This window comes from Pan paniscus, chromosome 15 (genome assembly GCF_029289425.2).
Source record: "Pan paniscus chromosome 15, NHGRI_mPanPan1-v2.0_pri, whole genome shotgun sequence".
Classification (NCBI taxonomy): Eukaryota; Metazoa; Chordata; class Mammalia; order Primates; family Hominidae; genus Pan; species Pan paniscus.
In genome coordinates, this window is record NC_073264.2 from 97,439,933 (window position 1) to 97,464,656 (window position 24,724).

The 24,724-nt window shown below is 38.3% G+C and overlaps 1 protein-coding gene across 2 annotated transcripts in view; it reads right to left on the reverse strand.

The window, feature by feature from the left end:
* Window positions 1–1,325: 1,325 nt before the first annotated feature.
* The window catches only part of ATG2B (autophagy related 2B), an 82,095-nt gene continuing 58,696 nt past the window's right edge, over window positions 1,326–24,724 (reverse strand). For both annotated transcript variants that reach the window (XM_003832843.5, XM_034938084.3), the window contains exons 32-42: window positions 24,594–24,702; window positions 23,162–23,356; window positions 22,113–22,214; window positions 15,541–15,619; window positions 15,018–15,225; window positions 12,088–12,157; window positions 11,659–11,741; window positions 10,870–10,991; window positions 10,491–10,645; window positions 9,711–9,860; window positions 1,326–6,060 (exon numbers count right to left, since the gene is read on the reverse strand). In XM_003832843.5, the coding sequence (XP_003832891.3) occupies window positions 5,830–6,060; window positions 9,711–9,860; window positions 10,491–10,645; window positions 10,870–10,991; window positions 11,659–11,741; window positions 12,088–12,157; window positions 15,018–15,225; window positions 15,541–15,619; window positions 22,113–22,214; window positions 23,162–23,356; window positions 24,594–24,702 (1,504 nt within the window). In that variant the 3' untranslated portion in view covers window positions 1,326–5,829. The remainder of the gene's footprint in view (window positions 6,061–9,710; window positions 9,861–10,490; window positions 10,646–10,869; window positions 10,992–11,658; window positions 11,742–12,087; window positions 12,158–15,017; window positions 15,226–15,540; window positions 15,620–22,112; window positions 22,215–23,161; window positions 23,357–24,593; window positions 24,703–24,724) is intronic.

Consider the following 24,724-nt stretch of genomic DNA (forward strand, 5'->3'; position numbering starts at 1 on the left):
AAATGTCAACTGCTGAGGTGGAGAAACCCCACTTTAGCCCCATTCTGAGATTTTGCTTTAATCAGTGTTGACTGTGGCCTGCAGTGCAGCATTTATAGAAAGAAATCTTCCAGGTGGTGCTAACCCCTACTCACGGGCATGCAGAACTGAACCGCTAGGGTGGCTAAGCACAGCCAGAAGAGGGGAAAGGGGCTGGAGACGCCGGGAAGAGATCAAGCACATTTTCTTGCTCAAATATTCTAAGAGCCTTTAATCTCAATCTTCTAGCAAAATTCTGTGGTTTCCCAATTAGTGAAGACTTTTTGCTAAGTTAGGTAACTGCTCCAAGCTTTTCTTAAATGAAGTCCTGGGAAGAGCATGAGGTCTGGGAGTCAAACCATGTGACGGCGAGCAAGTTTCTTGACCTCTCTGAACCTGTCTCCTCATCTGGAAAACAGATGTAACTGTTTTCCTGCCTCTGAGCGGGGGCTGTGAAATTATAAAAAGAAGACAGTAGGATACTTGGCACACAGTAAGCATCTCACAATTGTCCCCATCCCTTTTTTCAACAAGAGCCATGGGTGAAGTGTGACTTATCATTTTTCCCTAATTGTTCAAAGTGGATGTTATATAGTGACATCTGTCACAACAAAATCTTTTAAAGTAAATTGCCCTTAAAAATAAGTATGTCTGGCCAGGCATGGTGACTTATGCCTGTAATCCCAGCACTTTGGGAGGCTGAGGTCAAGAGTTTGAGACCAGGCTGAGGTTAACCTGGCCAACATGGTGAAACCTTGTCTCTACTAAAAATACAAAAAATTAGCGGGGCGTGGTGGCAGGTGCCTGTAATCCCAACTACTCGGGAGGCTGAGGCAAGAGAATCGCTTGAACCCAGGAGGTGGAGGCTGCAGTGAGCTGAGATTGCTCCACTGTACTCCAGCCTGGGCAACAAGAGCAAAGCTCCGTCTGAAAAAATAAATAAATAAAATAAAAATAAGTATGTCTTTAAAATATTCCCTTCATAAGTAAAAATACTCCTCCAAATAGTTATCAGTTTCGTGAGATCAAACTAGGAGGTGTGTTTGCTGCAAGTCCTTATTGCAGGGATAGGATAACTAATAGAGGGACTAAAATCCAAAGCGGGGAGGGAAGAACTGTTAAAACTCCATACAGCTCAGCAATCAGTAGCAGACAGACCCAAGATCTGCTATCAGAAGCATCAGGGGCACTGGAACATCATTTCCCAATAACAAGGTCTGAGGCAGATGTACACCCCACCCCAATAAGTATTTTACACAAGTTTTGGGAACACTTCTTGGTGAAAGACAAGAGTGTTTAAAGCAAAATCCAAAGAGTAAATATTTTAATTTTTTCTTCAAGAGTATTCTTATTTTCATATTATTTAAATAGTCACATTAACAAGGTACATTTCCACAAAAATACTTGTACAGCATCAGTATTCTTATTCACATCCATAATTGCCATAATTAGGAAAAATTAGGAAACTTAGCAAAGACAGTCAATACACATATGTTCTTTTACTTGTGGTGAGATAAATTCAATGTCTAAAATAAGTCAGGATGGATCAACATAAAAGCTGAACTAGACACCCCTACCAAATTTCTCAATCAAAAAGCAAATAGCCCTGGGTGACTAGCAAGTTATACAAACAATGCAAGACAAATCCAACTAGAAATCAGAAGCTGCCATTTTGTATACACAAAATACAAGTGAAACAGCGAAGTAAACATATTTTTAGAGGGAGGTGCTGCTACCTGGGACATTAGAGATATAACTGAGCCAGCTGAGATGACATTTACAATCTCTTGAAATACAGCAGATGGCACTCTGGTGCTTCCTATGAAGCAACATGCTTGAAATCAAGGGCCCAACAATTGTTGTAGGAAAGCAAAATATACCTCTAACACCTACGTTTACCAAAAAAGCTGACATCTCAAACTCTTGAGTTGTTGAGACTCAAATTTCTCATCCCCAAAGAAGCCTATTACGGTAGTGTGTTGGATGCTTTTTGTATCTCTGATATGCAGGCACTATAATGGGGGGAAAATACTTCTGAATAAAAACATTGGCTGACTTGCAACTGTGCATATAATGTCTATTCAAGGGGGCAGTGTGCCTAGCATGATCCTGAAATGTTGAGATAAAAAGAAGTTGGCATTAAAGCACTTGTCTTATATGAAAAGAGTGACTCTACCTTCCAGTAAACAAGATTTCCTGCAATGAAAAAGAAATTTTTCCTTCATTATCTATAAACTATACAAATAACTTTCCTTTTTAACCTAAGACTCAAAAATTTATATTTGATTTTATTCTATTTGATACCAATTGGTATGTCCAGCTGATGCATTTGCAGATACAAAAGAATATTGCTTTGTGTTTGCACAGTCCCTTCCTTTCAAGGAACTTAAAGAACTTGATGGAGAAAAGAACTTGACGGACATTCTCTCTGAAGTCTTAAGTAGGTCAAAAGTAATGAAGGAAAACAGAAGGGGAGTGCTCGTTAGAGCCCACCATGCCCCACAGTTCTGAGGATGCGGGTGCAAGGACTCTGAAGCAAAGCAAAGCAGAGGGATCTCTCAGACGCCAAGTCACACAGCTCTTTACACATCGAAAATCTGAGTTAATGTTAAGACAATGATTAGTCAATCCTGAAACCATTTAGTGCAGTTGGGGATTCCTCATTTTAAGTCACTTCTTTAGAATTCCACTCCCCTGCTGTCTGCGTTCTGGTGGAAGCGGCACGCTGCCTTTGGACAAACAGCCTCTGCAGGGGCAGACACAGTTGTCTGGACTCTTTTGGAACTAAACAAAGACACTAAACCTACAGAACATCGTTTTTAAAGGAGATAGTTAAAAAGTAATGCCCTAAAAGCCAGAAATATTTCAATCGGCTTGCAAAGTGACACACAACAGGAGCAGGAAACACCAGTTTTTAGTATTTTGCCATCTTAGGCACACTGCTACTTGGAAAGATTTTTTAAGTGAACTTTGCCTTATAAAAATATTGATAAATATATGTACTTAAGTGAGAATCCAAATCGTACCCAAACTTCATGAAAGTGAAAGTCTATTGCTATGACATCTAGAAGAAACACTGAGTTATCTAAAAGGCAATGTTCAGTGGTGGGCAGAAAGGAAGGGAAAACGGGGGGTTCCAAGTTAGCTCCATTCAAGAGGAAGACACAGCTGTGGCCTCAGCTGCCTCTCTACTCGTCATGTAAGTGGGTCTTAACATGTCAGAACATTGTGGGGTCCTGCAACTTGCTGACAGATCTCAATGGAGCTGCTTATGGGACTCCATGGGGGTAACTGTAAGGACTCAACATATCACTGGTGGACATGCACAATCTACTCTAGTCAGAAGCATGACACCAAACCCAACCATGCAGGCACAGTGGCAGTTCAGAAAAGTATTGCTCTGAGAGATCTGAGATCTAAGGTGGCCCCTGGCTGCTCCGCGTGTGATGTCGCCAGAGAGGACTCTCACTGGACAAGGCCCAGTGGTCTGAGGCTCTGTACAAAGCATGACGCCACATGTGATCATTCTCACACGCACACACAGCCTAATCATCCAAAACCCCTGCTTGGGCTTTGTCGTAAAAAACCCTCCATTTACCAGGAGGGATGCTGAGGCTTACAGGGATCAGATGTCCTGGACAAGTCATCCGTTTGGTAAGCTGCAGATGTGACAAACCACGGATTCTAGCCACGCTCTTTCTACTGTGTCATCACAACACAAAAGTCTGAAAAGACACTTGTAAAAAAGAAAAAGCTTAAGGACATTTAATAATGTAGAAGTGTTCCGATATAGATAAACATCTTTCCAGAATCTCAGGTAAAGAACATCTTGGCTGAACTGACAATGAATCTTTTTGAGACACAACGTTTCTGTTCCCAAAATGATTACATCGACAACAGGTGTAGGAGGGTAGAACAAAGAAAGAACCGTGGAGATTACATTACAAAGATATATGTTTAAATGAGATTTGTAAACTTAATTTGTTTGCAACTCCGGGTGCAAAGAAGAGAATAATTATTTTTCTCTATACTGTAGTTAACTGAACTTAAGTACAACTGTGGAAAGTATATTTAAAAGTTAGACAGATTTTACAATTTTAAGTTTGATCAAGTGTTTTCCAGTTTGACTAATCATAACTGGGTTAACACACATAGCAAGTTTCCTTAAGGGCAAATGGAAAATGCTGGCATCTGAGCGGGGTGGTCAGAACGCACCCCACAGCCAGAGGCGCCTTCCCGGTAACACAGCACGCCTTCCTGTTAGTGTGTCGCCAGGACCAGGCTCTACCCGAATAAGAGATGGTCCCATGGTGCTTAAACAGGTGGTTACGCTGTTGTCTTTTTAAGTTTTTTGGCGGTAAAAAGGAAACTAAAATTAAAAACTATATAACCCCACTTTTATAAATTCTAAACATTTTGATTTTTGGTTTACATTGCTTTCCTGCTTAGAAAATTTAGAGAATAAAATTGATTTAACTACATTTTCCAAGCCCCAAATTGAAATGCAGTTCTGAAATCGAAGTTCAATAATATTCCCCCAACTTTAGAAAACAGGAAGTCAGGTCATGCAACTTTCAACAGTGGATATATACAAAGTTCCACCTTTTCTTTCTGCTGGATCAATCTAAAGTCAGGAATTGACAACAATTTCCCTCTTACTCCTAGGTAATGATTTACCTGATATTAACCAAAATCGATTTTGAGAAAGTGTTCCCAATTATCTTGTGGTAAATCACAGTACTGCATCTATGAATATGCTCTAAGAAAAGCAAAATATTCATGGAAGCATAAAACAATATCACCTTTAAATAAAAATACTTTATTCATTCCTGATAGGTTATCAAAATGTACACTGTTAACCAAGTAAAAATGGTATGCTGAAATAGTTAACTAGGGCATATTTGAAGAATTTTGTTTACTTTTAAAAGAGGAAAAATCACTTCCAATCTTCCCTTCCACACATTCCTAACAAGCCTGCACTATACCTGCTTAAAACTGAAAATATAAACAATTACATGGGCCCCACTTCATTATAGAATGCATTTTCCTGTACTCTTAAAGGAAGCTATTACATTGAAGTTACCTTCCTTTGCCAAAAACTTTGCCAAAAACAAGTTTACTGCTCTTTATATTTTGTGTAACTTTGTAAATTATACAAGAAATATAGCACACAACTTGAATTAATCTAAAAACACATACACATAAACACAGGATAAAGTGCAACACAACAGAACATGTCTGCAACATTCACTTTCTCAAACCCCCACAGAAGGATTTTCGGAGTAAATGGAAATAATGTTGTTCTCAAGTGCATGAACGCTAAATTCAACAGAATAGGCTATTTTTCCACACTGATATTTATATTGAAAATCCTATTTGCTTTGCTTCCCCTGTGGCTTCTGTCTCTCATTTTCAGTTAAAAGTTCTGAAGCTGTGATTCTTTTTAAACCTTAAGAAAATTCAACTCCACAGAGCTACATAAAGTGTTAGAAGGCAGCTTCCAATGATCTCTCGTCGGTAACAAGGAGAATTACAGTCATCTTAACAAAAGTGAGCCTTCCACTAACTTGGCAGCAAATGCTTTAAGGACCTTTGACACCAGCCACCAAACATTTCTATAGGCAAGTATCAACTATAAATGTCAGAAGTTTTTGGTTGCATGTTGTTTTGATGTTAAATTATTTAACTAAAAAATGCTTTTGTTCCTGAGATGAGCACAATAAAATTAAACGAGCTTCCTCTGAAGCTGCTGTCAGGACTCTGAGCTCCTGGTTCCACTCTCCTTATCTTCACACTGTCAGTTCCAAGCCATCAGTCATCCCCGTGGCGCCATTTCTGTGACTCGTCTTGCCGGACATCTGGCCTAATTTGGTTTCTCATGCCACCCAGCACGTTTGACGTTGCTTCTGTGGCAACAATCAGAGGTTTCACCACTGCCGGAGGAATCTGGCGCAGAACCTCGCCCACGGCACCAGTCACCCCTCTGCTCTCGTGTTCTCGAGCCGCAGTTTCATAAATGGTCTGAGCCGTGTCTGTGATTCCCTGCGTAGAGGTGGGAGGTAGGAGAGAGGAGGGCAGTGAACAAACTCTGGTCGGAAAACTGTCTAAGCTATCCTGCAGTACACACTTTTAAAGCAGGTAACATTATGTTTGTAACCAGACAAAAAAAAATGCCATGCTTTTAGACAACCCAGGATTATTATTTTTAATGACAGAATTCTAACTATAAGGGAAAGAGGCAATTATGACTTAGTATTTTGTTGTGACACTAGTGTGTGGAAAATGTAGGTAAACTAAAATTTCGCATTGGGAAGACAGAAATACGGGCTTTGCTGGTACTATTAATCACTCCAGTTAAATCAAACTTGGCAAACAAAGCTTCTTGAATATATTCACTAAAGAAATATGGTGATAGTTCCCTTTGATTCAACCTAATTCTACTAAGCTCTGGGAAATTACTGAATTTGCTTTAAATTACTGGCTATGTATTAGGAAAAAAATGGAAAATTCAATTAAGATAAAAAGCTAAATAGAACATTTTATTGGATTTGAGAATTCTGAGAACAAAAAGCAGGAACGTGTTTAATAATTCTCAACAAAACTTTGGTAGCATTTTCCATCTTTCTCACAACATAATAAAATAATGATGATTGCTAAGCTTTCTTTTTCATTTATTCAGTCTCTATGCTAGTAATGACTTCTGAGCTTTGAAGCTGAATATACAAACATGTAGGTCAAACCAATGTGGTAAAACTTCACATGACTTCTGAATCTTTACCATTTATCTAACTCAGAAATCCCTAGGGAACTCAAAGCAACATTCCATTATTATTATTATATTATTGTGACAGCTTCAGTGATGGGGACAGCATAAAGGAACTTTGAGTTCTCCAGGGAAATCAAGGACCTTGTCCTAACCCAGAATCTAGCCATCATTTTGGCAAGTTAACAAGAGCGTCCTATCTACCCAGTATATCTGGCAAAAACGTAATACCACAGAGCAATAAAAAAGATGTCCAGAAGGCCGGGCGCGGTGGCTCACGCTTGTAATCTCAGCACTTTAGGAGGCCAAGGCAGGCGGATCACGAGGTCAGGAGATCAAGACCATCCTGGCTAACACAGTGAAACCCCGTCTCTACTAAAAATACACAAAACTAGCCGGGCGTGGTGGCAGGTGCCTGTAGTCCCAGCTACTTGGGAGGCTGAGGCAGAAGAATGGCGTGAACCAGGAGGCAGAGCTTGCAGAGAGCCGAGATCATGCCACTGCACTCCAGCCTGGGCAACAAAGCGAGACTCCATCTCAAAAAAAAAAAAAAAAACGTGTCCAGAAAAACTCAAAGAAATAATAAGTACTACTTTAAAAACTATCTAGAGGATAACAGCCAATAAGAGAAACCATGAGCACAACAATGTTTACAACTTGTACATTTCCCTGCACCATCTCCCTCCCCTCTCCACCAGCTCTCCTCCCTATCCCACCCGCGATAAACAGGAGTAGATGAGTAGAGTACGAGGCCGACCACCACTACATTTGCAGACAACAGAAGTAAATTCCAGTCTCAGCCCTATTATTTAGCTGTGTGACCTTAGATAAGTCATTTAAACAGGGAATTAAAATGCTGCCTTCCTCCTATGGTGATTGTTAGAATTAAATAATTCATCTCAAGAGCTTGACAGAGTTTGGAAGACAGTAAGTGTTCAATAAATAATTCCTACTGCCACCCTCATAAGTGCCTGACTACCACCAAATAGAACTATGTAAGTAGGGGTTGACATACTTTTTATGTAAGGGCCACATAGAAGGTATTTGTGGGCCATGGTCTCTGTTATTTATTTTTTGTTTTGTTTTGTTTTACAATCCCTTAAAATTGTAAATACCATTATTATTAGCTCAAAGGCCCATACAAAAGAGGCATGGCCAGTCTACCCTGCAGCCTAGTCTGCCAACGTCTGATCTAAAAGATGAGCCTATCTATGACACACACAAGGCATTTTCTCTTCATCTTTGACTTACTGACATCTAAAATGGAAAAGAAATACCAAGCACCACTTAGGAACTTTTTTTTTTTTAACTTTAATAGAGAATCCAGAGTAAGTCCAAACAAGCACATCCTACCATCTCAATCCACACTTATTAATCTCACCCTCCCTTCCCTCATTCTTCCTAGTGACAGCTTAGAGAAAGAGAACTAAACTTTAAACCCAAATACCCAGTTCCAATCCTGGCTCCACTCCCTTTTCTCTGTGGTACTTGGGGGAGGCCACTGTCTGGCAGAACCCGTTTCCTCATCTGTAAATTAGAAATATCGCCTATCTCTAATGGTGATTACCATATATTTGGCACAAAGTAAGCACACGTTTATTTTAAAATTAATATAGATTAAATTAGGCAACCATTTCACAAGTTGTTAAATCAAACTGCTATTACATCTTACTGCCCACTGCCCTTACTAACCCCAGTGTCTGTTTCACAGATCTAATTTTAGCCTATTGATAGCTGGCTCAACCCTGACATCTGTAGGAGCAAATCTCACTGGTAATTATCTCTTTATTCTCCCCAGTAAATCTTTTTTTCAAAGCTGACCATTGGTCTTACCTTTATTTATCCACTAATACATTTCCTGGGGCCCTACCTTCATGGACTTCCTGCCGTTTGGGACCACAGAGGCTACTTTTCTCAAGTAAAAGACCATCCTAGGCACGTCTGACTGTTGTTAGAATATGACTGAGAAAAAATATCTTTCATGAAATCCTAAAACTCAAATCATAAGTCAAATGACCTCAAACTCCCTTATGTCATATTAAAAAGAATGTCAAAAAGAGTATGCCAGGGAATGACCCTGACAACACCCAGGAAAAAAAAAAAAAAAAACAGGGTTCACTGGCACAACCGTGTCAGAGAGCAATTCAGCAATGCTTAATACATGTCGAGATTCCAACAGTTACTCCCCAGGTGACCCTAAAGAATTTCTTGTACATATGAACAAAAAGACAGTTAAATGAGCACTCCCCATAGTGGTGTTTCAGGGGAAAAATGGAAACTGAATGTCCACCAACAGGAAAATAAATAAATTATGATATATTCATACAGTGAAATACCATAAAACTGTGGAAATTAGACCTACATGGATTAAGATTAACATGGATCTATCTTGAAATAAGTTGCAGAATGAGACACATAACACCATTTATGGAAACTTTTAAAACATTAACACTAGTATGTTTTGCTTATAAATACATACTTATATAATAAAACTATATAAAAACATGTACAAAAAAATATGTTCCACGTTCAGCATAGTGAAGGCATGGGAATAGGATCAGGGTGGGAGATTCATCTGAAAAGTTCTAGTTCTTAAGCAAATCTGAGGTAAGCAGGGCAGAGTATAAATGTGTTAAACCTAGACAGCGATCACACGGCATTTGTTTCTATCACTCCCTGAGCGCTTCTGCAGGTGAAGAGAGAGAATCCGTCCACCCACGCAATCACTAGTATTCCTGTCAGCCTATTGGTCCCAGACTGGCCCTTTTCCGTCACCTCACACAGATATGGGCACATGTTATTAGCGGCAGTTGCCATTCTGCTCCCAGGGATTTCTACAGAATAAATTTAAGCCATTAAATGCTCTTTAGGTGAAAGTTGGGAAAGCACACAGAAGGGTTCTGATGTGTCCACCCAAGTATTCAATTACCTCTTTCACAACACTGTAGGCCTTGGCCACACCTTCCCTCAGGTCTACTGGCTGGTGGGCTAACCGATGATGAGGAAACCTTTTGGTCTTCTTGGGCTCGATAGAAAGGGTACCAGGAGACACCATATCATAAGCAGTCTCTGCAGCTGCCTGGATCATTTTGTCAAAAGGAAGAAATGAATTAGAAGAAAGTCTGAAGAGTTACGGACCAGCAGAGCACTTCCTACAGGGAGTGAGGAAGAGCAGAGGAACTCACAAACCCTAATGAAGACACTTCTGCGTATCTGAATTCTTTACCTCAAGAATTGATGACTTTTATAACAAGAACATAAAAGTATAAATTAATAACTAACACCTGGATTGAGCTAAATTTTTAGCCCCTCCTCTGTTCACTGAGAACACTCAACATTTCCACACCAGTCTATGGAGCTTAATACTTACTAGAATGATCTTTAATACTTCTGTTTAATCTACAACGCCTTCTTCAAATTTAGCTATGATCCTTTCATACAAATATGGTGAAATCAATCCTCTGCTAACTTAATGTTTACAATTTACCTGAAATAGGCAAACAAATCTGACACTGTATTCCACTGCTTTATTCTAATTATTTAACACTAAACATTTAAGCAATAAAACAAGCATGACATTAAATCACTACGAATAAAGTATCTACTCACAACATTTTGTATATCTTCACAGTATTGTTTTAAAAACAAAAGGACCCAACCATTTCACAATGGCTCTTTTTGGATAGACTAAGGCAGTCTAAAAAGATACCTGTATGGTTTGAACCATTCTGTTTGTGAGTTCTAGAGCAGCCATCGCTGTCGAGGTACCAAAGGAAGCAGCGCCTCTCTGAAACCCTCTGACAATGCGGCCATCCTTCCGGTACTGCTCTATTGGGAGCCAGACCAAGTCCTTTAGGCCTTGTACTACAACAGTCAACACAAAATCAACATCAGTGCCACAGTTCAGACTTTTCTATCATTCTAACCCTGGGGTTTTTAACTCCTAAAACTGGAGGCAAAGTTTTGTGTATACGAGCACATATGTGAGTTTTCTAGACTAATGGTCCTCACATTAAGTTCTCAAAGGGATAAGAATTACTGATCTGAAAAAATAACTTATCTTTTGATTAAAAAAGAAGAAAACTCACCTAATTGTACTAGTGAATGCATAGGTCCAACACCTCCCAGGATTCCTGGTAGCTGGTTCTTCTTAATGTCATTAAGCCACTCAGTGATTGCATATGAGAATAATTTGTCAACACCTAGTAAACTAGAGCAAATGATTATTAGCATGTCAAAAGGAGAAATACATTTATAGACACAGACTAGTTTGAGGGTTTTTTTTTTACTTAAAACAAAATCTACAAATTATAAGGGCAAATATTACAGGTGCTTCAAAAACAGCTAACATTTTTCAAATCAAAAAGAAACACAAATCATCCTTTTAACTCACAACCTGAATTTCTCTAAATATACATATACATACATACACACACACATATATATATAAAATCCAATTCTAATGTTAATAATTTCTACAAGACTCAGGTAATACGTGTTAGTGTGTTTTTCCAATGTTCTTATTTCTTGAACATCTTAAGGCTTCGGCATAGGATTAACCCAAAGTTTCTAAATTGCCAGTAATTGCTACTAAGAACTTCCAATCTTTTCACTGAATAAGCTAATTTACAACCTTAGAAAATTATTTAAAATATCCTAAACTATAACTGTTTTTTCCAAATACTACTCTTTTCAAACTACTTCTAATCCCTCAGAATAGAAATCAGTGCCTAAATCTTAAGAGTCCTCTAAAAATGAGCTCTCTAAATAAAATACTGCAAAATTGTGTATGCATGCCAAGAAAACTCAGTTTTTAAATTTATTGTACACTAACTTTGATAACTTCACTTAAAGCTTCATATAATAAATTCACTTACCCATGTCGATAGGAAAGCCTCTTGAGCTTTAGTTCAGAGCAGTTTAACTGAGCCAGACCAATCAAAATCCCAGCTAGCGTACCCTTCAAAATTAAAAAAGGCCAAATTAACCTTACTGTAAATTAAGAGACTCAACATCTAAAATAATTAGTATTTTGAAAGTCAAAGCAGTAGTCATTATTGATACTAAAACACTTAAAATATTTACAGTAAAAAAATATATTTTACAATACATATGACCCAATTTATACCAAATTTTACTCTTGGTACTTAAGTAAATATTTACACTAAAAACAATTAAATTTAAAAACCTTGCACTTCATTTCAAATATATATATAAACTATGACAAAGCAAAGTTAAAAATAAAAACGAGCTCATTAGAGAAACATATGATAATTTTGTGGAGTATATTTGTAGAGTTTCCCAACCTGATCCATTGATACATGTTTGCCATGATAATCAAGTCGAATGGGAACTTCTGACGTGAATCTAAATTCTCTGAAGATAAAGGAAGGAGGGAGTTATTTACATTTACAATTACTAATAGGTGAAATTAGATATAAATTAATTTGTTCAATTGGAGAATAAAAACAAAACCACAAAATAAATCATGTAAATATCTTAAGAACTAAATAAAAGAGAATGTCTTTTAGCTCTCTTTTCCTAATATAACCATTAAACAGATGTTAATCGTCTCATATATTATTATATTTGCATTTCTCACAAAAAGCTTTTCTTAGTTACGTCTATATAGTGTAGGAAAATAAAAATAATACTAACATAAAATGTAATAAAAACCTTTTCTCAGTTTATGAAATAATGTACACTTACAAAAATTTATTCTTATATATATTCATAATTCATTCAAAGAATAAATTAATAAAAGCAACCTTCAAGATTAAACCAGATAGTCATGACCAAGAAATATAAAGAGAAGGCCTAAGGAATTATTTTGACTGTCTGGTAAAGCAGAGCCAGCAATCCTGGCATGAACCCCAGGTTCATCTATGAGATGCAACTGTGGGCAAGTCACTTGAACTCTCTGCTGCTCAGTCTTCAGAAATTGTTAAAATGCCACCTACATTGTTAAATTTTGTGAGAATCCTTGAAACTAATGCTTCTAAGTAAACAGAATTATCGACAAACAAATATAGGGAACGGTGTGAGAATGAAATTATAATTATACAATTGTCCCTTGGTTTCTGAAGTGGATTGCTTCCAGGGCCTTTATGGATACCAAACCCCTTGATGTTCAAGTCCCGTATATAAAATGGGATAGTATTTGCATATATGCCACACATATACTTTCATATACTCTAAATCATTTCTAGATTATAGTATCTAATACAATGTAAATGCTGTGCAAATCATTTTTGTATTTTTAATTTGTATTATTTTTATTGCCTTTTTAAATTAATATTTTGGTTGAATCTCAGATGTAGAATTCTAGATATAGAGGGCTGGTTGCACACTGATGGTACACATCTAACAAAATGATCTGGCTTCCAAAGGTTGGCTGCAAACAATGTTTGGAACTTGAAAAACAGTTTTCCCACAGAATTAATGTTGGTGGTTACATCCTAAGCCATCTCACCAAAGTCCACTGCGCCTACAACAAAATGGAGATGCTATATTTACACCAATCACTACCGGAAGCCTCAGACCCCAGGTCACGCCCAGCCCCTGAATACTCAGCTCCACTTGGCTGTCGGGCCAGTGCCCTCCAATACTCTCCTTTCTCACTCTTTTTTTTCTCCATGGCACATATTAATAGGACAAACCATTTATTTTAATTATTTGTAATCTCAATTTGTAAACTCAATTAAATATTTTCTCTACTTTGTTCATTTGTGCCTAGATCAAAACCTGGCATACAGTTAAGTGCTCAGTAAATATTTGTAAAATGAATAAATGTTTGGAGGAAGGGGGCTCTCATGACATTACTAAAAACTGTACTGGATTTTCTGGATTAGAGATAAGAAAATCTGTGTTCTAGTCGTGCCTTGGCCACTAACTGTGGTCTTGAGCAAGTCAACTCATCTCTCTGGGCATTCACTTCCTCATTTGTAAGGTGTGTAATTTAGATTATGGCACTGATTAGGAGCCTTTGAGAGTACAAATGAAAATCTATAAGCTATTCTCAATATTTTAAATAGTCTAATGGAAAAAATAAACATTTACCTAAGTAAGTATAGGGCTTGTGTACTTTTTAAACCTAAATAAATGGGTAACCCTACTTCCTCTGGGCTAAAAAAAAAAAAAGGCAAAATTCTTTGCTTTCAGGCCCATGTTTACAAAAACCAAATTGGCAGTTTATAAATGTGACTAATAAAATAAGAATGCATATTATCACTTAAGATACATGTTTTTGTAAAAATAAAAGGATCAATGTAGGAAATTAATTTTAAAAGGTCCTTCTTTGGTGGTGGAAAGATTTAGAACCACCAGGAATCATCTATTCCAAGATCTTTCCAATTATCATATTCCATTTTTTCTACCTATTTTCATCACTATGCAAAATATTTAAAACGTGACAACCCTTCCAAGTAGTAATACTGCTGACTTTGGCCCATGCCTAAAGTCTAACTTCAGAACCTAGAGAGAAAGAGAGAAATCAGCAACCCGGGACATATGAGAAAGCAGCACAGAAAATCAGGGAAGATGTAACTGCTCCTCATAACAAGAGGGCACTGATCTTCAGTCCCTTCTCTTTCCCATAGGGCCAAGCCACCATCCCTACCATCAAGTGTTGGAAAAGAAAGAAGATGAGAAGAACAAACAGATCTGTAAATAAGGAAGCTGCAGTGTGCTGTGCTCGAGCTGGCCGAGCCGTTGGGCAGCAGTCACAGCCGACGGCAGCAGCACAGCGGACCTGGGTCTCTCAACAGTGCCCACTGAGCAGGGAGGGAAGGGTCAGGAAAGACACATAATGACTGGGAAGGGCAGACAGAGAAAATAGGTAGAAAATCCCCACAAGGGAAAAGACAGACAGGCATAGCCAGGTTGAGACACATAAAGGAAAAAAAGCAAAAGGATGATATCCTGTTGGGCTGGTACAAACACACCATAACAGTGCTGGAAAGAGGTGACAGAGGAGAGAAAAAGAAGGAAGAAGCTAGAAGAAAAGGAAATTCCTGCCAGAGAATTGAAAGAGAGATGAATTTGGAACCAGGTTACTATGTGCAAATAAGGGGGGTGCAATTAGATGGGGACCACATACAGATAAATACACCAGCTGATGATTTGGCAGTGCAAAGAAAAGCTGATGGAACCTCATGATTACCAGCACACATACATCACAGAACAATCTTCAAAAGTCTAAAATAACTTCATTTGCTATTAAAACTAAATTAGTTACCTAAAAAACACAGGCTGATCCCTAAAAGATGCTTCTTCAGCAGAGAAGTTCTTCTCTTCCATGCCATTAACCACTTCCACTGAATTGGCACTATCATTTTGGGAAGGCTGTTTTGGCCCAGAGAAAGAAATAACTAGATTTGGCTCCTTTGAGGTACTCAAATGCCTTGGCAAACTGCAGGTGACATCAGCTCCAGGAGACTTTTTAACTGAAAATGTAATGTGCATGTTTGAAAAATTAGATATGCTTCTTCTTAGCAACCATTTAAATCAATCTTGATCTAATTTGTTTTTCTACATTTTATTTAATCAAAATACGATTCTTTTTACAGAGAAAATTTGCTTTCACCTTTTAAATTATTACTTTTATATAAACAGCATTCGTGAATCAACAAAAATAAACACAGAACACATTTATGTAAGTGGGAATAAATATTGTAAGTACATTCTCAAAAAAGCCTCATAACAATTAAAATCAATCCAAGTACTTGGTATAGTCTTTTCAAACTATACATATTTAATACCTTCTGGATCTGGAGTCATCTGAAGCTCTACTTCTGTAGAAAGACTTGTGAAGAAATCCTTCAGGAAGAACAAAGCATCCTAAAATTAAGAGATGTAATTTTAACTAAGGAAGAAAAAAATCACCTATTTCTAAAACTATGAAACAAAGTATCTTCAATGCATATATTTTACTCATTGTTCAAATATAGCTACAATTTATTGAATTCTTTCTCTATGCTAGTCATTATTCCTATTCTTCCCCCCACTACACACACACACACACACACACAGATACACACTTCCCTTTTAATTCTCATAACTTTATGAGGAAATTAATTTATAGGTATGAAAACTGAGAGACAGAAGTTAAAGATTACAAAAGCAAAAAGGACTAAATCAAAGTACATTTGAGTTTTCTTAGAAATGGAGCACTCTCACTCTTGGCCCTGGCTCTCATTCTGCATTGTGGTGATATTACCAACAATCATGTGCTGGACACTTTTTTTTTTGAGACGGAGTCTTGCTCTGTCACCAGGCTGGAGTGCAGTGGCACAATCTCGGCTCACTGCAAGCTCTGCCTCCCGGTTTCACGCCATTCTCCTGCCTCAGCCTCCCAAGTGGCTGGGACTACAGGCGCCCGCCACCATGCCCAGCTAATTTTTGGTATTTTCAGTAGAGACCGGGTTTCACCATGTGGACACTTTTAAGTGTCTTCAAAGTTCCAAATGACTTAACTTCTGCTTTTCATACATTATATTGCCTTAATACATTTCATCATTGAACATGATATTCAAAATAATGAAAATAATCCATTCAGTATGGTCTCTCCTGAAATTACATAATTACAAACAAAAACTGCGTGGCTCTGTCTTCACATTGTACGTACATGCCATATTTGCCCATTATAGGCAGCTTCGTTTTGCCTATCTCACTCAAACTGACAAATATATCTTCGAGGATATATTTGTATATATGCCTGAGCCTGATCTTATTCTTTCCTTTCATTAAAAAAAAATCCTAAACTGGCCGGGTGCAGTGGCTCACATCTGTAATCCCAACACTTTGGGAGGCTGAGGCGGGCAGATCACGAGATCAGGAGTTCAAGACCAGCCTGGCCAACACAGTGAAATCCCATCTCTACTAAAAACACAAAAAATTAGCCAGGCGTGGTGGCGGGTGCCTATAATCCCAGCTACTCGGGAGGCTGAGGCAGGAGAATCACTTGAACCTGGGAGGCGGAGGCTGCAGTGAGCAGAGATCGCGCCATTGCACTCCAGCCCAGGCAACAGTGCAAGACACTGTCTCAAAAAAAAAAAAAAACCACACCCAACAACAAAAAACCTAAACTAATATAAAACATTAATACTGCGCCAAAATGCAATGTGAAGGGTCAAAATATTTAGTGGCACGCCAAAACAGTTTGACAATTCCAAAAGCTCTGTCTACTGATCACATATCTCAGAAGTACAAATGATGCAAATGAGAAGGATATCCTAGGTAACATGCATATGGGAGACTAAGCAATGGACTGCAGCACAAGCAGGTGGTTTCGTCAGTAGTGGAAATATTCTGATTCTGAAGCGGGGTAGTGGGTTCATGAATTGTTCATTATATTGTTATGCTTTACATATATATTCATGTATGTATTTTATATATTATTTCCATTATACACATTTAATATATATAATTCATATTATACCAAATATTACATGTTTACAGTTTAACAGCATATAAAATGCTATTCTTTGGCCACTAGATGGTGATATTTTAATGCCATAAATGGTGGGACTCCATGATTACCTTCAAAAAGACAGCATATTTTCAGGTATCAATTTCCTCTTTAAGAAAAAAAAAAGGGAGACTAAAGATACAATGGTTTCTACTCATTTTTCACCACAAATGCACAAAACAACAGATAAAGAGATGCTAATCACCAGCTTTTTTTGTTTTTTTTTTTTTTTGAGACAGAGTCTCGCTCTGTTGCCCAGGCTGGAGTGCAGTGGCACAATCTCGGCTCACTGCAACCTCCGACTCCCGGGTTCAAGCAATTCTCCTGCCTCAGCCTCCTGAGTAGCTGGGATTACAGGCATCCGCCACCAAGCCCAGCTAATTTTTGTATTTTTAGTAGAGACGGGGTTTCATCATGTTGGTCAGGCTGAGTCTCGAACCCCTGACCTCGTGATCCACCCGCCTCGGCCTCCCAAAGTGCTGAGATTACAGGCCTGAGCCACCGCACCTGGCCACTAATCACCAGCTTTTTAAAATGTTCTCAAAATTTTTTGATTTTGGTATTTATGCTAAACTCTTTACAAATCAGTAAGACCAACAACTCAATTTTATTTTATTTTATTTTACAGATGGGGGTCTCGCTCTGTCACCCAGACTGGAGTACAGTAGCACGATCATGGCTCACTGCAGCCTCCACCTCCTGAGTTCAAGCGATCCTCCCACCTCAGCCTCCTGAATAGCTGGGAATATAGGCAGGCACCACCATGCCTGGCTAATTGTTTTTCTATTTTTTGTAGAAACAAGATCTCACTACGTTGCCCAGGCTGATCTTAAACTTCTAGGCTCAAGCAATCCTCCTGCCTTGGCCTCCCAAAGTGGTGGGATTACAGGCATGAGTAACCCGCACCCGACCCAAACAACCCAATTTTAAAACTAGCAAGACACAGACACTTCAGACACACAAAAGAAAATACACAAATGGCTAATAAGCACATAAAAAGATGCTCAGCATCACCTGTTATCAGGGAGATCCAATTTAAAACCACAGTGTACACAAAGCATACCAGCTAAAATTTTAAGAACGACAATACCAAGTTTGGCAAGGCTATGAAGCAGCTGCAGCTCTCATGGCTATTGGTGGGAATATGCAATGCAACAGCCACTGTGAAGAATTGTTTGGCAGCTTCTTAAGAGAGCTCAACATATACTTATCTTATGACCCAGAAATTCTACTCTTATATATGTATTTATTCAACCAAGAGAAATGAAAACATATGCCCATAAAAAGACTTCTACATAAATTTCCTAACAGCTTTATTCCTAAGAGCCAAAACCATGGAACAACCTCAATATGAACCAGCAGGTAAACAGATAAACTGTGGTATATCCACAGCAAAATCCTACTCAGCAATAAACATCACAGTGGATACATGCTACAACATAGATGGATCTCAAAGACTTAACGCTAAGTACAGGAAGCCAAGTACAATTCCATTTACATGAAGTTGCAGAACAGGAAAAAACTAATCTATGGTGACCAAAAGATCAGTCAGTAGTCACTTTGGGATGGTGAAGATGAACTACAAAGGGACATGAGTGAAGTCTTCAGGGTAAGGAAAATGTTCTATATCTCAACTGGGGTAGTAGCTACTCAAGTGTGTAAATCTGTGAAACCTCCACTGAACACTTAAAAGCTGTGCATTTTAGTGTATGTAAATTATACCTCAGTGCAATCAGTTTTTTTAAACTTTAAAAAATTGTTTATGCTAAACTTTGACTGTAAAATGTCTAGTTTGAAGATCCTATGATAAAGGATATTAATACTGCACTATGACTTACAGTGTTAAAAGAATTCCTTTTAATGTCATACTCAAGCAATGAAGCAATAATGATGAAAAACACAATTGTGTAAACTGGTGCTGCTCCATGTTCATCCTCTAGAGCCTGGGTTGAGCACTTACTTATCTTACTTAGCAGAATGGTCTCCCAATCCCAGTCCACAATCAGAGTAAGGCTTTTGGTATCTTTACAAAAATCTTCACCTGCCTAGCTCCACTGCACTCCTTAAGACCCACCTCGAATGTCACCACCTCCAGAAAGCCTTTCCTGAGCATCCCTCACCCTTCCAAACTCCCAGTCTAGGTTAAGAGCCATCTTCTGGTCAGGCATACCATCCCATGCCTATCTGTATCACTTATACTCACCACAGCACATTAAAACTATCTCTTTTATGTCAGTCTTCTATAAAGAGATCCTTGAAGATAGAGATGTCTTATTCATCTTTGTATCCCCAGCATCCTAATATAAAACCTGGGACAAGGCAGGCATTCACCAAATGGTCTTGAATGAATTGATACGCTTTCCCTGCAGAGTTCTAGGCAGTACAAAACTAAAATGGACAATAGGCTAGCAGAGTCAGGAAATCCGGCCCCCTTCCTATTTTGAATCTCAAACTGCCTAGCTGTATGACCTCCATCATCCACTTATCCACCAGATGGAACTCATTCCATCTGCACTGCTTATTGCCTGCCCTAAGGGAACACTGAGCTTTGGAAGCAGTTACACTTACCTTCAATAGCAATGCAGCTTTTTCAAAAACATGAAAGAATAATGTGTTGCTTTCATACTTAACATGATTCAATTAAGATGAATAAGTGGGGATGTGCTCAGTTAGAAAAATAATACTCAAAGCATTATCATTCACCAACTGATTTGTTTTCACAAGAAAAAATAAACAAAAATATTTGATTTTCTACTCAGACGACCATTTACTATCCCAAAATATGGTATAGCAATCTTAAAAGAGGCGAACTGAAAAGAATTTTTGTGTCAGGTGATATACCTCATTAACGCTTACATATTTGTGGTGTGGCTTTGTTTTCCTAGCTTTTATGTCTTAATGAATTATTTCTCGTTCTTCCTCAGGGTAGTCATAAAATTTATTTCCCTGATGGTTCTAAGATTAATAACTCTCCACTTTAAAATCATAATGCTTTATAGTTCTAAATAAGAAATTATGTTCAATATTAAATTTAAAAGTCTATTAAAGAAAATTAGGGTAGGCACAGTGGCTTATGCCTATAATCCCAGCACTTTGGGAGGCCAAGGTGGGAGGATTACTTGAGCCCAGGAGTTCAAGACCAGTCTGGGCAACATAATGGGACCACGTCTCTACAAAAAAATAAAAATAGAAAATTAGCTGGACATGGTGGTATGCGCCTATAATCCCAGCTGTTCAGGAGTCTGAGGTGGGAGGATAGTTTGAGCCCAGGAGGTCAAGGCTGCAGTGAGCCATGATCTACACTCCAGCCTGGGTGACAGAGTGAGACACTGTGTGTGTGTGGGGGGGGGGGGGGTGGCGGGGAGAAAGAAAATTGGGCTTGCTAAGTTTCGTAAAGTCATGCCAGAAAGATGTATCTTACTTGAAGTCTTGTTCACACTGGTGATCGCCACAGATCAATTTTCCCACAAATATTTCATTGTATTTCCACTAGGCCAATCAATATATGGATAAATTTAGTTAAAGTATGGATATCAAAATATCTTCTTTTCATAATGATAAAACATAAAGTACTGATTGGCAAGTCTAACCTAGGTCAGAGGCTATAAGCATTAATGTAGAGCTATGCTAAGCTTCTGTACTTCACAGTACATTTTCTCTAAGACAGCGCCTATTTTTTGTTTATAAATATTATTTAAGCTCAGTCTTGAAATACTTGTTACCAGCTTTTAGTTATTCAAGTTTTATTTAAACAACTAATGAACATTATTCAACCAGTACTATTTAAGCAAATTAATAACGTCCACCCCACAAATAAATACTCTACTTCCAAACCTGAGCTCATATCAACACAATTTCTGTCAAGAAGGTTTTGTTATTTCACAGCAGATTAGTTAAAAACTCCATTTATGTTCTGCAATTATCATATGCTATGTTATTAAATAACAACAGTTAACATTACTGATCCCTAACCTGGTGTGTCAGGCACCCAGTTAATGTTTTTCACACACTGATTTATTTAATCTTCATTTTAAAAAGCATTATGATACACATATTACTATTTCTCCCATTTTATCAGTGAAGGAACTAAGGCTTGGAGATGTTCAGTAACTTACCCGAAGCCATACAACTAGTAAAAGCTACAGAACTAAGACTGGAACCCAGGTCTGACTCCAAACCCATGCTTCTCGCCATTCTATTACTATACCTTGGCTGCGCATCCTATTTTCATACATCCTGGTAAAAAGTTTCTGGAAGAGGCACCAGCTATGTTTTAAACAGATCTCTGGGTCAAAGCAAAGCCCAGAACAATTTGATGGGATGCCTGCTAGAATACGGGAAAGTGGATTTCACTGTGCCCAACTCCAGTTTTTTTTAGGGAAAGTCTAAATCTCTGTTGTTTCTGACCTCTTTATGTATACCAATTTACTCATTTGTCATTTTGCCCAGCACAGAAAGAATTCTCTTCCAGATGCTGCAATGAAGACAGAGCAGCATTCAATTCATCAGGGAATCCTCTAATACTCTCTGAAAATGTATGCATATCTGAACTGGGAGTAGAGTGCTTAAGGATTAGAGAACAAGAAGCAGGTATTAAGGTCTACATCACACCATGAGTAGGAGACTGGGGAATAACATCTAATGATGTTTACTCACCCACAGTTCAGATTCCAAACATCTAATGAATTTGCCCTATTCTTTATAGAATATCACTGATATTATTCTGATATTTCTTTATCAGAAGTTTGCTTTACATATGTAACCGCCATAAAAGTTCAATAATGATAAACATTACAATTTCTTTATTCTGAACATGCAGTCTAATCTAACTGTAACGGCAGGAATCACGCTCATGCTACAAACCTGGTCAATATTGAGGCGGAGCGGCATCAGCGACACTCTCAAGCAGCACTCCTGTGGGGACCTGCCAGATTCTGGACACACGTGTAAGGCTTTCACTGTCAACTACAAGGCAAGAAAGAGAATAACATTTTTCCACAATAATATGATGACCTTCTTCTCTTTAAAAATAAGAAAAAAAAAGAAAAATTCCTATTCCTATACCATATGAGAAAAAGAGGAATTGTTTACCCTCTTTCCTTAAAAGACTGAATCAAACATTTTTGGGTCACATGCCCCCATCAATAATCTGATTAAAGGCTGGGCGCGGTGGCTCATGCCGGTAATCTCAACACTTTGGGAGGCTAAGGTGGGAGGATTACTTGAGTTCAGGAGTTCCAGACCAGCCTGTGCAACATAGGAAAACCCCATCTCCACAAAAAACAAAAAATTAGCCAGGCACGGTGGTGCATGCCTGTAGTCCCAGCTACTCAGGAGGTTGAATGGGAGGCTAGTTTGAGCCCAGGAGGTCAAGGCTGCAGTGAACCACGATCTGTACTCCAGCCTGGGTCACAGAGTGAGACACTGTTGGGGGAAAAAAAAAACTGCTGAAAGATGTAGACTCTCTTTAGAGGAAAAATTGCAAATGGATAATGTTGTACTTAGTAACAGTTTACTGAAACCCTGAAGCTAACCATAGGCCCATATGCCAAAATCAAATTCTGTGAGGGACCTCCAAAGTCCTGAATGAATCATTTCTACCTTACTAAAATGTAAAGAGTGTTAGAAATCTGGAACACCTTCCGCAATACTACATATTTTGTATTGATCACTAGGGACTTCTACTTTTCCTCAGATATCAATTTATTAGCAATTAGAGTTAATGGACCCTAGAAGTGACAGGCAAAATAATTTTTTAAACATAAAACTTTAAGCAATACATTCAAAAGGGATTTTTCACATTAAAATGAGAAAAGATATCTAGTAATTTTCCCTACTTTAACTCTCTTGAAGTTAGATATAATAAAAACACATTTCCAAAACTAACATAACACAACGAGGTTAACTCTTACCATGTTGGAGTGAGCTTTTCGAGGCATTTCTTTACTGCAATACAGGTATAAAAATTTATTCATTTGTGATGTTGCCAAACGATCTCGAATCTCAAGATCCTGAACAATGAACACCTGCCGGGAGACTGGGTGTTCTGAGAGGCTGGAATCACAATCAGGTTTGCATGGCGGGTAGACTTCATGCTGAAACTTCACCTTAACAGATGAGGAGGAAGAACGTGGAACAGTTCTTTACATTCCTTTTATTAAATTGTATTTTCTCTTTAAAATGCAAAATATCACTCATCTTTCCTCTGAATTCTACCTCAGCTTACAATTCCACCTTCAAAAAACTCAACAACATGACATTCCTTCACTTGTTCACTTGTTTATTAATCTACAGTGCTCCCTGCTTGTCCAAGGTTTTGCTTTCCAGTTTCAGTTACCCATGGTCAACTGAGGTCCAAAAATATTTCAGTATTTTGAAACCAAGAGAAATACCTTCCATATAACTTTTATTGTAGTATAGTGTTATAATTGTTCTATTTTATTATTCATTATTGTTAATCGCTTACTATGCCTAACTTAGAAATTAAACTTTATCATAGGTATGTATGTATAGGAAAAACACAGTATACATAAAGTTCAGTACTATCTGCAGTTTCAGGCATCCACTGAGGCTATTACCATGTATGCCTGTGGATAAGGGGGACTATGTGGACCCTACCATACACAGAGAAGCTTGACTAATATTTCTATTTGACCTTGGTAAAATCCCTTATTTCCAAGGAAAATTCTCAATAGGAATAAGACGTAAAATTATTATCTTGCATACCTATGAAATTGCTTTAAAATGAATCAGCAGAGGCAGGGTTCAAGTTCCAAAAGGAGGCACAGATATGATTAAATACAGGGAATTGTCATCACTACAATATTGCCATGCTAACTATCCTAAAATATGACACTTGGTACAATCTCAGACAAGCTGGTAGAATTAAATGCGTGTGATGCCATCAGTAGTCTGGCCCTACTGGTCTCTAGTCTCACAAAGGACCTGCCAGATGCACTGTCCAAACACAGGCTTTCCCAGACAGATGCTCTAGGGCAGCATCTCCTCAGTCTGACCCTATCTCAGACTTCCTGAATCAGAAACTCTGGGGTGGAGCCCAGAAACCTGTGTTTTAATAAGCCCTCCAGGGGATTCTGGGCTTGCTCAACTGTGAGAACCACCGCTCTAGCGGTAGCCCAGACAAACAAAAATAAAAGAAAAACACCTCAGTCTTCTTAGAACATTTGAGAATGAAAAAGAGGTAAGAGTTTTATACAAGATCCTTGCACTTTTCCAATCCAAAGGGTTGGGACTTAAGGCTCAAGACTACGTGGTGGGGGATAACAAAAGAACCCCCCGCCAATATCCTACTTAAGTGAATTTTTCCTTCAAATGCCATCTTACCTTGCTTAGCTGTATTTCCATTAAAAAGTCATGGTTCCTTCCTTTTCCCCCACATACTGTATTACGTCCATGTCTCGTGGGTGTGTGAGAAGGCGAACTGTGGGGACTACTAAAAATGAGCAAAAAAAAAA